This window comes from Andrographis paniculata, unplaced genomic scaffold, assembly GCF_009805555.1.
Source record: "Andrographis paniculata isolate CXL003 unplaced genomic scaffold, ASM980555v1 Contig35END, whole genome shotgun sequence".
Classification (NCBI taxonomy): Eukaryota; Viridiplantae; Streptophyta; class Magnoliopsida; order Lamiales; family Acanthaceae; genus Andrographis; species Andrographis paniculata.
In genome coordinates this window covers 1,575,430-1,590,532 of record NW_026137568.1, presented here as the reverse complement: position 1 = coordinate 1,590,532, position 15,103 = coordinate 1,575,430, and the positions used below count along the sequence as shown (strand labels likewise).

At 33.4% G+C, this 15,103-nt stretch overlaps 3 protein-coding genes across 3 annotated transcripts; 1 reads left to right on the top strand and 2 right to left on the bottom strand.

The window, feature by feature from the left end:
* Nucleotides 1–384: 384 nt before the first annotated feature.
* LOC127249155 (uncharacterized) lies at nucleotides 385–4,473 on the bottom strand. The gene is made up of 5 exons (XM_051271847.1): nucleotides 4,307–4,473; nucleotides 2,316–2,430; nucleotides 2,135–2,224; nucleotides 805–903; nucleotides 385–723 (listed from the first exon to the last, which is right to left on the bottom strand). Exons 1-5 carry the CDS (start codon nucleotides 4,372–4,374, stop codon nucleotides 622–624), a joined length of 474 nt encoding a protein of 157 aa, XP_051127804.1. The 5' UTR covers nucleotides 4,375–4,473; the 3' UTR covers nucleotides 385–621.
* Nucleotides 4,474–8,802: 4,329 nt separating this feature from the next.
* LOC127249042 (serine/threonine-protein kinase BLUS1-like) lies at nucleotides 8,803–9,483 on the top strand. Its single transcript, XM_051271635.1, has one exon. The coding sequence runs from the start codon at nucleotides 8,803–8,805 to the stop codon at nucleotides 9,481–9,483; it is 681 nt and encodes a 226-aa protein (XP_051127592.1).
* Nucleotides 9,484–9,932: 449 nt separating this feature from the next.
* Nucleotides 9,933–12,808, bottom strand: LOC127249404 (cellulose synthase-like protein G2). Its single transcript, XM_051272178.1, has 8 exons — nucleotides 12,160–12,808; nucleotides 11,978–12,067; nucleotides 11,774–11,896; nucleotides 11,456–11,668; nucleotides 11,275–11,377; nucleotides 11,013–11,197; nucleotides 10,597–10,941; nucleotides 9,933–10,504 (listed from the first exon to the last, which is right to left on the bottom strand). The coding sequence occupies exons 1-8, from the start codon at nucleotides 12,760–12,762 to the stop codon at nucleotides 9,959–9,961; spliced, it is 2,208 nt and encodes a 735-aa protein (XP_051128135.1). The 5' UTR covers nucleotides 12,763–12,808; the 3' UTR covers nucleotides 9,933–9,958.
* Between the last annotated feature and the right edge of the window lie 2,295 nt (nucleotides 12,809–15,103).

The window sequence follows — 15,103 nt, the reverse complement described above, 5'->3', positions numbered from 1 at the left end:
AAAAAATTAAAAACATAAATAAAAAGAAAAAAAAAGTACAACTGAATACACAAATCATAAAATAGTAAAAAAATAAAATAAAAAATAATCCCAATATAATCCTAATGTATCACTTTTGTTCATAGAATAAAAAATTTATCAATTTTAGCGCTACGATCATATAAAATTAAACATGATTGTGAGTTTTCAGCTCAACTGCCACATTAACCCCCGTTACATGCACGTCAGAATTTTCCCTTAAAATGTATACTTTATTCACACACTGTCAAATTAAATATATACTCGGATTCCCACGTCATAAATATATATATATATATACACTCCACACTTAAAAATAATTTTGCTAAACAAATTCCATAATTAATTTATAACAACAATAGGCTATAGTCATTCAACACAAACTTCAATAAACCTAATGGAGTTACCAAAATTTATTATAACATAAATTAATTCAAGAAAAGCATTGAATACCAGCAACTCCATCAGCATAGCTTCTAAGAAATCTGGGGGAAAAAAATTACAAACACTAAAGAACATTCTAAGAAAATCCTCATTAATTCTAATCAAATTCCAACTTCAAAAAATTAAAAATTCCCGCAGAATTTTGCTTTTTCCGAGCATTCAAGCTGTTTTCGACTTGGGCGCCTTCTTCCTCGGTTGCCTCCTCGAAATAGAGCTCTTCATTCCGAGGAAGTAGAGCAATGCGCCGAGGAGTGCCAGACACTGCCAAGAAAATTTAAGAATTACTTGCGTGCAATCACAAGAATCGAGCAATTTCTTTGCACAGATCGACATGTTACATACCTCTACAAACCCGTTCAAAAGTTTCAAGAATTTTGGCTCGCCGGCCTTGTAGTTGTAGAAGTCGTGCAAAAAGGGAGTGGTTAAGATCAGGTAATAAATCTGCGGCGTTGAGCAGAAGAGTGGATTAAGATTCACTGTTATTTTGTAATTCGGTTCAAATCAAAACATATACTATTCAGTCTGTACAATTCCAAAAAAAAAATAATCCCTCCGTCCCAACAAAATGTACTTTCTTATTTATTCAGATTTTCTTTCCTTCCAAAAGTATCAAATCAAACAATTACTTTTTATTTTTTATATTATACTACAAATTTATTTTACATTCTAGATGTCATATCAATATTTATTTATATCACATCAAATAATTATTTAAATTTAACTTTTTACTATTCAAAAATTCAAACCTAAAAAACCCAAACCCACAAACAAAGACACCCTATTATTTTATTAGTCAATAAAAGTACGTAAGATAATTTTGATATTTTTTCTTTATAAGTACAAAAGAAATAAATATTTTTGTAAAAATTAAAGATATTTTGGTGTTTGTATATGAATTACTTTTACTATAATATAAATGAGTAGAGCTGTTAAATGAATCGTGCCGTTCGTGAACTCGGCTCGGTTAAAACTCGTTCACGAACGTTAACGAGGCAAGCCGAACAATATAAATAGGCTTGTTTGGTTAACAAACGAGTCCGAGTTTTGCTCGCGAACGTTCGTTTAAATAATGTACTTATTATAAATATTATATATACATATTAAATTATAATTTATAAATAAATAAGATATTGATTTAAAATATATATATATATAAAATAATTTTAATTTTTTTTAATTTATATATAAATTTAAAAAAGTAAGACAAACGTGCTCGAACGAGCTTAATCGAATCTAAACAAATCAAACACGAACACGAGCTCAAACAATAAAAATTCTTAACGAGCCAAGCTCGAAAGCTTAAAGAATGAACACAAGTCTTGTTCGCAAACATTAACGAACATTTAAAATTTGACTCAACTCGGCTCGGCTTTGCTCGTTAACAGCTCTATAAATGAGATACTTTTGAATGGAATTGAAGAAAATGGTAAAAACATTGAGCTGGGACTAAAGTAACATGATTTTATCTTACAAAAATCACATTAAAAATACCCCTCTGTCCGTCAATTTACAAAGGAAGTGTGTATAAAATTGATAGAGAGTGGGATTATTCAAAACTATAACTCAAGCAAAAAACCGAAACTCAAACCAAAAACCTAAATTCAAAACAAAACCAAACAATCATGTAATTTTTTTGTAAAGATTTTGCCGTGGCGTGGATGGAAAATCTTACCAGAAGATGAGCGCCGAAGTTACTGCCGAACACAAATAGTATGCCGCCCAATCCCTTCAGGAAAATACAGGCACCAACGAACGCCTTTGCCTGCAAAAATTATATACATATCGATTATGAATCAGCAAATGGCAACTAAATAAGGAAGAGTATAAGATAAGCTTATTGGAGGTTTGTTTACATCAATATGAAAATTATTTTTTCCAATTTTTCCATCGATGTACTTCTTGAAAACAGCCAATTTTGGAGCCCATTGTTTTGCTGCAGGTCCACCGTCTGATCCAAACTCGTTGAACCTGGAAACATTAAACAAGAGCAAGCCCAAACATGATGTTTCCCGACAAGGATTTATATCAAAATCTAGTTTCTGTGTACATACATATTGGTTTAAAGTTTTGACCCTATTTATCAACATAAATTTTTTTTCAAAAACATTACGCCAAATACTTATTCACTCACAAAACATTATATCAAATACTTGTTCTCAGTCACAAAACATTACGTCAAATATTTATTCTTTCTCATGAAACATTACATCTAATACTCATTCCCAATTTTTTCCGAACTCCTAAACTTCAAAAATCTCTATGGAAACAAAATTTTTGTGGAAAAAAATGAGGGAGCAAGAATATGCAGTGTATCGATGCATTCTAACATAAATAAATATTTCTACTGTAACATTTCCAAAAGGCAAGGAGTGTTGTCTGTGTTTTCGAATCTGTTCGCACCATGTAATTTGCCGTAAAAATTATGGTTTGTTTGTACATTTCCATCCGGTCTCATAGTATTTATCACTTTTTCTTTTACCATTTAAAAGCGTCACTTCAAACATTTAACTTTTATTCAAAATATTACATTAAAAATTCATTATCCATTTAAAACACTACATTAAATACCTATTTATCATATAAAAAACCTATTTCGATTCAAATTTTACTATTCTCAAACTTCAAATAAAAAAAAATAATAATAATAAAAAATCATGTACAACACTTTTTTTTTTATTATTTTATTTTAGAATATCACATCTAAAACTTATTATCCCTTTAAAACATGACATCCAACTCTCTTTTTCTATTCAAAATAGCATATCTAAATCCTACTTTCCATTTAAAAAATCAAATCCAAAACAGTCGCAAATATGCAAATCACTCCAAAATACAAACAAACACAAGTATTTGAACTTAAATCGCATCCGGTGTTCCACTATCATTATGCATAGCCATAATGTTGTCATTAACCTAACATATTGAATTGTCATGACAGCAATCTATGCCAAGTGTTTCCTTACAAATCCCAACAAGAATAAAACATCCATAATGCTTTGCTGGTATCTTAGATTCTTAAACAAAATCGCCAATCCGCCGCAGAAGAACTTATAGTTAGATCGGTTCATTAATTGCCATTCAATGCTGTAACAAACTTTTCCTAAGTCCCATATCCTACCACCTACCGTAAATACTAGCAGCGTAACAGACCAGATCAAAGCAAAATTAACAACAATTTCAACTTGCATAGAGAAGATCACGTTCATCAAGAAAGGAAAAGTGGATCATCATCACATCATCTCAAACTTAGCCTTCGATTACAAATAAAGAACCTTCCATACGAAATTGGCAGCATTTCTCAGAGCCAAAACCATAAGAAGCTGCTGCATATATATAGAGATACAGACTCAAAAATCACACAAAAATGCGAACAGGTAAGGCAAATCCCAATTTGATATAACAAAATCATGTTCAAGAATATTTCATCAACAATTACTTGATTTCCTCAAGAACAATCCCCAAAAATCCGATTCCTAAAATCGAAGGGCGAATTAAAATGCAACGGAAACAGCCTTAACAGAACATCAAATATATATCTAACGAATTCATTTCCCACACAATATTATCATTCCAATCCTTTCCAGCATCCGAATACATCTAAACTAAACACGATAGAAAATCAGAATCAAAACCAAGCTCATACAAGGAACACAAACAAACGGAGCTAGATCTGAAATACGACGCCACACCAACACTTAAACGCAGCAGATTAGATTATGCACAGACGTTAGATCTGATCACAGAGAAAGACAGTAGAAACACAGAATAAACAGAAAAAGGGGAAATTAAACATAATGGGTTAAATTAATTGCGAGCTCGAGAAGAGGGGGGATTGATTACAGACATTTGCCATGCGGAGAGGATGAAGACAGAAGCAAAGAGCAGTCTTCCAAGGAATGAAAAGAAACCCATTTGGAACTCGTCGTCTCCTTCCCTTGGCGTCTGGCGAGGAAGAACAGATGGAGATGCGATGGACGGACAAATGGGGAAGGAAAGGAATTTGGGAATTTGAGGAAGGATTAAATTGTAATTTCACTTTTAATAAATCAGTTAACCTATATCTGCATTCAGTGGTTTTGATTGGGTCCTGTGTATATTTTCATATATATTTTTTTAAAATTCAATTTAAAATATATGATACTTCATCTTTTAACCTAACTTTATGCTATTTTTTTGTACTTAAAAACTTTTTTTTCAGTAGAAAATTTTATACCACATTTTGTACTTTTTAACATAAAAAAATAAAAAAGTAACAAAATATATAAGTATATATTAAAATTTATGCCTAAAATTTGAACACATTTTTAGGTGGCAAAGAAAGTAGTATTTATTATTCTTTTTCGTTTATAAATTAATATCCTATTTTTTTATTTAAAATACTTGTCAAAAATTTTGATCGTTCAAGAGTTGATACAACAAGTCATTCAACAATATTGAAATTTGATTTACTATTTAGCCCGACCCACTAGACTTTGCTCAAACTTTTTAATCCAAATTCATATTTCTAAACTCAAGCCCATTTAATTAGATTAGATTGGAGAGTGGGTGAATTGGGAAATTATTGAATAAAATATATTACTGTTCTGAATTGATTATTTGTAATCTTTGTAAACACAATCTTTGTGATTATGTTCTATATGATTGTTATCTATGAGTGAGAATATATATATATTATGATATTTCGGCCCGTAAACTACGTGAAGCCGAGTATGATTTTTGTGATTATTTTCTATGTGATTGTTATCACTCTAGCCCGCAGCCACATGAAGTCGAGCATGTCGAGATCGTAGACTGGTCCCCACAGGTCAATACGAATCCTTATAGTGTGCTTCTGATTACTTTAGAGCAAGCATGCTTAACTGTAGAGTTTTTTCAGTAGGGCTTCCGAAAATGAATGTACACATTGTTGACATAAGTAGTCTATTCAATCATTTAACTTATATTCAACCTCGGATGGTCTGACACCACCTCATCCATAAGAGTTGGCCTAGCATCGGCCCAACTCTGGAGTATTACATGTGTATTCTTTCTTGGTGTTCCTTCATGGATGTTTTGCGTTTGTGTTCTGGGTATTCTTAGTGTTAATATTAAGTTGAACTAGGTTCATGAGTGGTTGTGTCTCTGAAGATCTTAGTGGTAGTGGACAATTGATATAGATTCTTAAAATGTAGGAATTTGTGCTTAAACGGTAGAATTTTATACTTAGGTAGTAGAAAATAATGGCTATACAGCAGTGTACTTAAGTTGTAGAGTTGTGTGTCTAAGTTTTACTTTGTGTCTAGAGATGTATGTTCTCTAGTTGACGTCAAATAAAATTGAGCTCCTATTGTATGATTCTATATTTTATATTTGACATGTAATTGCATTATTTTTGTGGATATGCAATACTGGAGTGTGGACTAGCTTGTATGCTCGCTTATAATTTATAGGTCCATTTTGTTGAATCTATTTAAATTTGCTTGTGTGCTTGTTTTGTAGTATTTATGCATACTACGTGCTAGGCTGATCGTGTGTAGGATCTATGTGTTCTGCATATGTTATATTTAGTGTGCATAAAATTTGTTTGTATGCATATGTTATGTTTAGTGTGCATAAAATTTGTTTGTAGATGCAATGAGAAACAAAATGTGATAATAAAATTCATCAGTGCATGTAAGTCTATATATCTATATAATTATGTATTTGGAAGTTGGTTAAATTACAGCAAAAATATAAGGATAATATTAGAAATTTTAATCGTTCGAAACCTAATCTAACGAATCCTTAGTAATATTGAAATTTTTGGTATTTTTCGGTATGATATACGTGATATTTCAAAATTTTGGTATTTTCGGTATGACATGCATGATATTTCAAAAAACAATTAAAGGTAAAAAAATCTTAATGTATTCAACCAACCAAAAAACTTCAAATAGGTTCCATAGTAATATCTATTTTACACACTAAAAAATTAATAATTTAATATAAAATATTACAAGGGGATCGGATGCTCATGTTGATCCTTTAAATTAAATAATATATATTATTATGTTAATTATATTATTTTATTATATAAATTAAGATAATTAAGATTTACTTAATTCAATACCTAATCCTCCTTCAAAATATTACTACTCTCTCTCAATACAATAGTTTTGTTTACCATTTTTGTCTGTCTCAAAACAGTAGTCCCATTTCTATAAATAATTATATCACTATAAAACTATCTTTACTTTTTTATTATTATTACACAATTATCACTACTTTTTACACTAATACACTCACAAGGGCAATAAAGTCTTTTACTAGTACTTTTTACCCTTTCACACGAGCCGGACTATAGTTTTGAAATAGATGAAGTATTATTTATTTTACGAACACTTTCACATACTTAATATAAAAACACTTCAAACTAAACAAAAAATAAACAAATACTTCCTAAATAGATTAATTTTAATTTGTTGGGGAAGTGATTTATCGAACAAAACACATTCGAATACTTTAAAGGGCCAACTCCCGAAGCGTGGGCGGTTCACAGTTACAACTACGTTTCAACAACGAAAAACAATGCAGAACATAAAACAACAATAAGACAAGGTGTTTATTGACCCGGTTCGATTATCAACCAATCTACATCCAGGGATACCAATACTGGAGGAATTCCACTAACCAGTGCTGATTAAGGACATAAACAACCACAACTCATTTAACTTTAATGCTAGTCATGACTAACCCAGGAAAATACCTCTTAAGGTTCTCGTTGCTACAACCTCGTACTAACAACGATCACACAACAGAGAATTCCAGAGCTTGATCATTTCCTCCGGTTGGAATTCCATTAATTCCGAACACCTTCGACCTCTCCGGCGAATTTTTCTGTCAAAAACTCATTCAAAACTAAATGGAATCGATATGGATAGATGGATGAGAGCTTCACTCAATATTCTTCTCTCTTAAGTATGATCTCCAAATCACATATTACCAATCTTCAACCCTATCCGATTGAATAAATCACTCACATTCCTAGAATAAACAGAAATTAAGACACCATTAGTTCATATGCTAAAATAACTTAGGGAATTTCCATTCACATGATTGGTTAAGTTTTAATTGTTATTATATTTGTTAATTTTTTATTTTTTTTTTAGAAAATGATATAATTAAATAAGATAGACAAATAAATAAATAAATTGACATAATTAAATGAGAGGGAATGAGTACTTAAAATTTAAAAATCCAACATAATTTTAAATTGAATACAACCTACTCAATTTGCATGCGGTGAGCACAAGATATTTTATATTGGGTGTGTTTACTTGAGATTTTTTTTTATTATTTATTTTTATTTTGAATAGTAAAATTTTGAATTGAAATAAATATTTGACGTGATATAAATATGTATTGATATAATGTTTTGAATATAAAATTAAATTTTAATGTAATATATAACAAATAAAAAAAATAGATGTTTTAATTTGATATTTTTAAAAGAAAAAAAAAAGTTAAAAATATCAAAATCAGATGAAAATTTGTACAAATAAACACACCCAATTATCTCAATCCTAACTCAAAATATAGTAGTATTACCTACATAATTAATTTATATATAAAATTGAAAGATAAAAATATCAATTTTTTTTATATATTTTTATTAAATAATAAAATATTACTTCCTCCGTCCACTTATAAGTTTATATTTACCTTGGGCATTATTGTATTTAAATTAAAAATATCCTTCTATTTGTATAATTTTGTGTATAAATATAGTTCTATTAGTATTATAAAATACTAATAAAAATATTTTTTTTTAATTTGTACTATATTTTAATATAATAATTAATATTAAAAAATTAATTATAAAAAAAAATAAGTGGAAGAACGAAATATTATTTTTTAATATATTACAAAAATAGGCCGTTAGAAAAGAGATTATTTATTTACTGATGAGATAAAATCCAAACAAAAACAAACACATCCCCAAATAACCCAACCGCTTTTGACCTGAATCAACAGTTTCCCTTCTTCGTCTTCTTCTTCTTCCTCATGGCCGATTCTCTGCAAACCCTACCTCCTCATCAATCCATTATCTGCCATGGACGCTCCTAATTCAAGCATCCCCAACAACCTCCACAAATTCACTACCAAACTCCAAATCGCCGCCGGATTCCAGACCAAAGTCCACAAAGCTACCAAATACCCTCCCGATTCCCCGCCATAGCCATCAAATCCATCGAATTCCTCCCCTTCACCGCCGATTCCAAATACCTCCTCCGCGAAATGACCAAAATGCACCTCCTCCACCACTCCAAGCTCCTCAAACCCTACCACGCCGTCGGCGGCGCCGAATAATTCGTCGTCACCATGCCCTGGCTTTCCGCCGGATCTCTCCAATCTCTCCTCAATCCCTCCTCCCCTAACGGCCTACCGGAGGACCTCATCGCCGCCTTCCTCCGCCATGTCCTCGAAGCTCTCGTCTACCTCCACCGCGAAGGAATTCCTCACATGGGCATCAAACCAGGTAACATTCTCATCGATTCTAATGGCGTCGCTAAATTGGCCGATCTCTGTTTCAATTCCTCCGTCTACGAGAGTCGCCGCCGTGATCCTGGACCTTCGCCCCCCTTCGCCATGGAAGTTTCTGGAACTCCTTACTGGATTTCCCCTGAAGTTCTTAAATCACCAACAGAATTCCCTACCAAATCTGATATCTGGTCTTTCGCCATTGTCGCTATGGAATTAGCCTACGGAAGGTGTCCTGTCTCCGAAATCCCCAATTCCGGATATCTGAAATTCAGAATCGCCAAGAGATTCCAGTTTTCCGATCACTGCAGGACGCCGCCGGCGCCGGAAATTCGCTGCCAAGAAATGTCCGGCGAGTTCAAGAACATGGTCGGATTATGCCTCGACGAAGATCCTTCGAAAAGGCCCTCGCCGGAGCAGTTACTGTTGCATCCATTTTTCAAGAAATCCAAGGGTTCCGATTTCGTGCTCGGTTTTTTAAAGAGCTTGCCGGAGTCGGAGAATCCGGCGATCGCCGGATGAGGAGACTATCGAGTCCTGCATCGCGTCGGTAGACGAGGTTCCGAAATTTTACGGGTGGAAGTTCGATCAGAGGATCTTTAAATTGGTCATGGGGATGGAACTTTTTCTGGTGCTTCACCGATTTCGACGTCTCGAAACTCCCGATAAATGAATATGGCGGTAGCTACAGTGCTGACTCAGACAAAGACGTGCGATCGCGTTTAGAGATAATGCAAAAGACTTGTGACGAGCCAAAGGCGCGGCTGCGGAAACTGATCGAGTTAATAAAGAAGTACGAGTCGAACGAGTGCGACATGCGGAATACGATCGCAGATCTAAAAATCGCAGTTCGACGAGGAACGGGGAAAGCGATTCGACCTCGACGAGTGTTAGAACCGGTTTCGATGTTGTCGAACATTCAATTTTAGAAGCGATAACTCGTGTTTTTTTCGTCGAACATTTACAGGAAATTGAAACGAGAATCCGACGGTTGGATTTAATCCCGATTTGCTGATAAAAAAACGGCTACACATACAGCAGCAGACATAATGGTAACGAAGGGCGAAACTCTCCCCTTGTCTTTCCTAAACAACATTCCTTCGAGCAACGGGAAATGCAAAACCACGCCGTATAACGGTAACAGCCACTGCCCGAGCGTCGAGCCCGTCCCATCGCCATCTCCGTTCAGGATTCGCCGTAAGCCAACCGCGAACGACGCGACGTTCAGCGCGTAAATGCTGCACAACGGAACCATGAACGCCGCTGACGCTCGGAAGTCGTACAATCCCATCCGGTATCGCTCCTCTTGCTCGCCGTCAACGACTTTATTCGTCGGCGAGAAATTCGCTGCCCGCATCCCAATTTTCTCCAAAACGACATCGGTCGTCGCGTACAGGTACGGCGCCAGCGAATGGAACATCCACATTCGTTGCTCGCCGAGCCACGACCTGATCGAATGCCCCGTCGACAACACCTCTTGCATATGCTTCGCTTGCGACGAGAAGAAAACGAACAAGAACACGCCGAAGCTCAAGCTCGAAACCTGTCGAATAGCATCACCAATTAAAAAAAAAAAAAAAAGAGAGAGATTGTCGCGGCGTCGTTAATCATAAAACAGTCGACGGATCGAATTACCTCAGGATATAACGCGACGCGGAGGAGGAGACAGAGTTGGGGAACGACGGCGAGCATATACAGCGGCACGAAGTAAAGCGCGGTGTGCGCTAAATCTGCGTAGCAAACGCTTTGCCAAAACGACATTCTCGACGAGCCGTACAGAAGCGGGGAGAATCTCGACAGCCCGATTTGGCTCAGCCCGAAGTACCATCGCATGTGCTGAAACATATGCTCGCCGAGCGTTATCGGACTCGCGCCCAAGAAACACGGCCTCGTTGGATCGATGTACACCGAAGTCCATCCCGAGCAGTGTAGTTTGAAGCCTGTGAAGTAGTCTTCAACGACAGAGTATCTGAATCCAACCTGCAACACAGGACGACTTCTTAAAATTGGAAATCATTCTATCGTAAATTAGCCGCAGATCGAAAGCTCGCCTCTTGTCCCCAATCCGTGCCTTCGTCGTAGTTGCAAGAGGCCAACGATCGAATCTCGTTTGAATTATCCAAAATCTTCGAGCAGTTGGGATGCTCCGTATCGTAATTTCTATTAATCGATGTAATAAACCCGTTCGATGAACCGAAACACTTGTTTAGGTCGGCAACCTTGATTTGACCCTGATCTGAACGATGGACAAATTGAACCATGAATAACCTCGAAATATACCTCAAACAACGACGAAAAAGTATCGAATATTACCATCAAGAGAATCGGGGGTTCCGTAGAGAGCCTTCCTCTTTATGTAAAAGCAAGTTCCCGACAAAATCGGTCCGAGAATCCCATCCAGCCCTTGCCATTTTTCCTGAAAATTTTCGAAGATGAATCAAACCTAAACCTCAAAAATGTTCGAAACGACAGCATCAATGGTGATCGGCATTACCCAAAAAGATCTCATATGGCCAGAATAGATATCATTGTTCTTCGAAACATTGTAGAATTTCTGCGGAAACTGCACGAAACCGAGATTGGGGGATAATTTGGAGTCGAGGTGGAAGCACATCGCTTGTCGAGCAGACGACGGATCGTTGCAATACATGTCGCAGTCGAGGACGAGAATGTAAGGAGAATTGGTGATCATGGCGGATACTCGAAGCTACAAAAATCGATCAGACATCATATTTTGTTAGCTAAATCAGGGGAAATGCTAAAGCAGGGGAAATTATAGATACATTTTCGTGAAGAATGGATAATTAATTACCAGAACATTGAGAGCTCCTGCTTTGAAATGGTGAGGATGGAATGGCCTCTTCTCCCTCGCAACGTATGCCAGAAATGGCAGATGTCGTCGTTCTTCTTCGACATTTTCATTTTCACTAATCACCTGTAAGATTTTTAATGTTCGATTTTGTGATAATTTTGAATCAAATGCCTGAAAGTGAACGAGCTTTGAAATGGTTGCTACCTCAATTACAGGCGGGTGATCTCTGCTGGTAGCGACGCCGGACTTCGCCACAATCTCCGAGATCCGGGACTTGAACTCCAAGTACCGTTCCTGCACAGAAATTTCAAACACAATCTTCATCCCCAAAGCATAAACCCTAATTTTTTCAGAATTTCTAAGCGGACTGCAAATTTTAGTTTTACCTGAATTTCCTTCTTCTCAAGTATGAATTCGCTGCTGTAAACCTTCCCATTGCCGTTAACCTTCTTTGCCTTGAGGAAATACGCCTCCGGACACCTCTTTTTCACCTCATACTTCCGGCAAAACGGAATCCAGATTTTCGCGAAAATCCAGGCCTGTTCGGCGGCGCGTAGGGTTACGGCGCTCCCGCCGTCGTCGGAAATGTAAACGTTGAGCTTCTCGGGGGGGTAATCGAGCGCCATAGCAGATATAACAGTGTTCATAACTTTGAGGCTAGGCTCCTTGCTCGGATCCGCAGTGCAGACGAACACGTCGACGGAGGGGAGTTTTTCGTCGCCGGCGAGTCTCTCCGGGAACGCCTTGCGGACGATTGGCGTCCATCGGGAAGGCTGATTGAGGAACCAAATGAAAGCGAGAATGGCCTCCGCCGTGAACATGAGAAGGTGAGGGAATATGGAGGTGCGGTTGAAGATTTGCGTGAGCCTGTAGTGGAATAGGAAGAGGAGAGCGACGCCATGGACGATGGAGTGGAGCCTGTTGGCGGCTAAACGGAATTTGAGAACATGGCAGTTGTTGAGAGGAAGAGAGGAGGACTCCATCTCCATTGCTCTTGTGTTAATCGAGGTGAAAATGATGACGCGTGTTTTGCGCTCTTTGGTATTTATAATGAAAAGCGTGTTTTTGTAAGTACCATTTTCACTACTATTTAAAGGTATGGCCTATTGGGTTGCTCACTTAGGCTAGGGCTTTAGTTTTGAATAATTCATCGTTGCCGGCTCTAAGAGTCTCATTTATTTTTTATGTGTTGACATTTGAATATTAATTATTATATCAAAATAATATAAATTAAAAGAAAAATTGCAAAAATTATTTTTATTTGTGTCTTATAAAACTAATAGAATGACATATATACAAAAAAATTATAAAAATATAAAAATATTTTTAATGTTAAGCATAACGACGCAAAAAGTAAATGTGATTCTTAGAACCGGACGGATGAAGTATTAAAATTTTAAATTAAAGGAATTATTATTTTCGTCCCATAAGGATAGTATTATCGGTTTTTTGCACGTTGATTTTGAATATTAATTATTATCAATACTTAGTATTTCTTCCGTTTTATTTAATTTGCCCACTATTTTCATTTCTTTTTTTAAATACAATTATAAACTTTAATCACATTTTAAAATTCATAATTTATAATTTTTTATTTTAATTACACTATTTAGTCATCTTAATATAAAATTATTTTTATTAAATCATAATTATTTTTACTAATGCACTTCTTAATTATTCGTTAATTACAAGATACCTAAAACTTCGTACTTAATCTAAATGAGAAAATTAGCCGGGACGGAGGAAGTACAAATTAAAAGAAAATGACAAAAATACTCCTATCAATCTCTTATAATACAAATATAATGACACATGTGGAGTAAATTATACAAATATAAAAATATTTTAATGTTAAATACAATAAAAATGGTACTGGTTTTATGGAGCGGAGATAACATTTAATGTGATATAAATATATAGTGATTTCATATTTTAAATATTTTGAAATAATAACATTAATAAATAAAAATAAATATTTGATTTGATATTATTTAAAAAAACTAAAATCAAATAATAAAATTAAAATCAAAATCAAATCTCATAAATAAAATTGAAAGTACTATTTTTATCATTTAATCTGAGATATTATAAATAAAAATGAGTTATATTCAGATGAAAAAAATCTAAATTACTGAAAATTATTTAAAGTACTATTTTTATTTCTTTTCATTTTTATATGTCTTCTGTCACTTTTTTTTAAAAAAAAAATAAAAAATTATATATTTTATTTTTATTTTACATTTTTTAATTTATAATTTTTTAAAAAATTTAATTAGACTAATTGGTTATCTTGATTTTAATCTAAATTTAATTTTTTTATACAATAATTATTTTCACTAATACATTTTTAATTATTTACTAATTATATCCTATTAAATTTCCGTTCAACAATAAAAAAGACATTGTAGCTAAGACAGATGAAGCATTATCTTTTAATTTACTACAAAAACTTTAATATATACTTTTGTCCTAAACAATAAATATATATTTTTATTAAAAAATAATACAAAGTGAATATGGTGTCTTTGTTCGGGGTTTGGATTTTCTGAATTGAAATTTGAATAGTAAAAAATTTAAATTAGAATAGTGGTATGATGTGATATAAATAAATATTGATATAATATTTTAAATATAAAATTTAATTTTTAAAATAATATCAAAAATAAAAATTAATTATTTAAAGTTAATATTTTTCAAAAAATATATTTATGTGAATTGTACAAATCCTATAAAATTTTCAAACAAAAACAAAACCAAACAAGACCTCAAAATAATACTAAAATAATTCATTTTTATTAACTAATTTAATTATTATATAAACCTCGTTGCAAGTTCCCACAAAACCGTTACAAGAGAGGTAACATGGGTAAGATTACTTGGGCATTTTTTAAATATATATATATATATATATATTTATTTATTTATTTATATTTATAAATTTTATAAATTTAAAATAAAATAATTGTGGAATAATACAAAAATTCGTGTTAGCTTGATGAATTAAAGGTCCATTTAAATCGAAACGAAAGAAATATTTATTTATTTTTTAATAAAAATACTTTTTTTTGTCGTTATTATTTTATTATCATTAATATTAAGAGTAAAAAATTTTTTACAAATATATATTTATAAAATATTAATATACCTAAAATTGCATATAAAAATCAAATAAATACTTATGAGTATAATGGAAAAGAATTAAAATTATACTAATATATTTTTTCTATTTCATATAAATTGTTTATTATTATTTTTATTTTTATCAATTTCATAATTTATTATTTTTATTTTTAAAAATATAATTATATATTTTAATCGACATTGTAAATT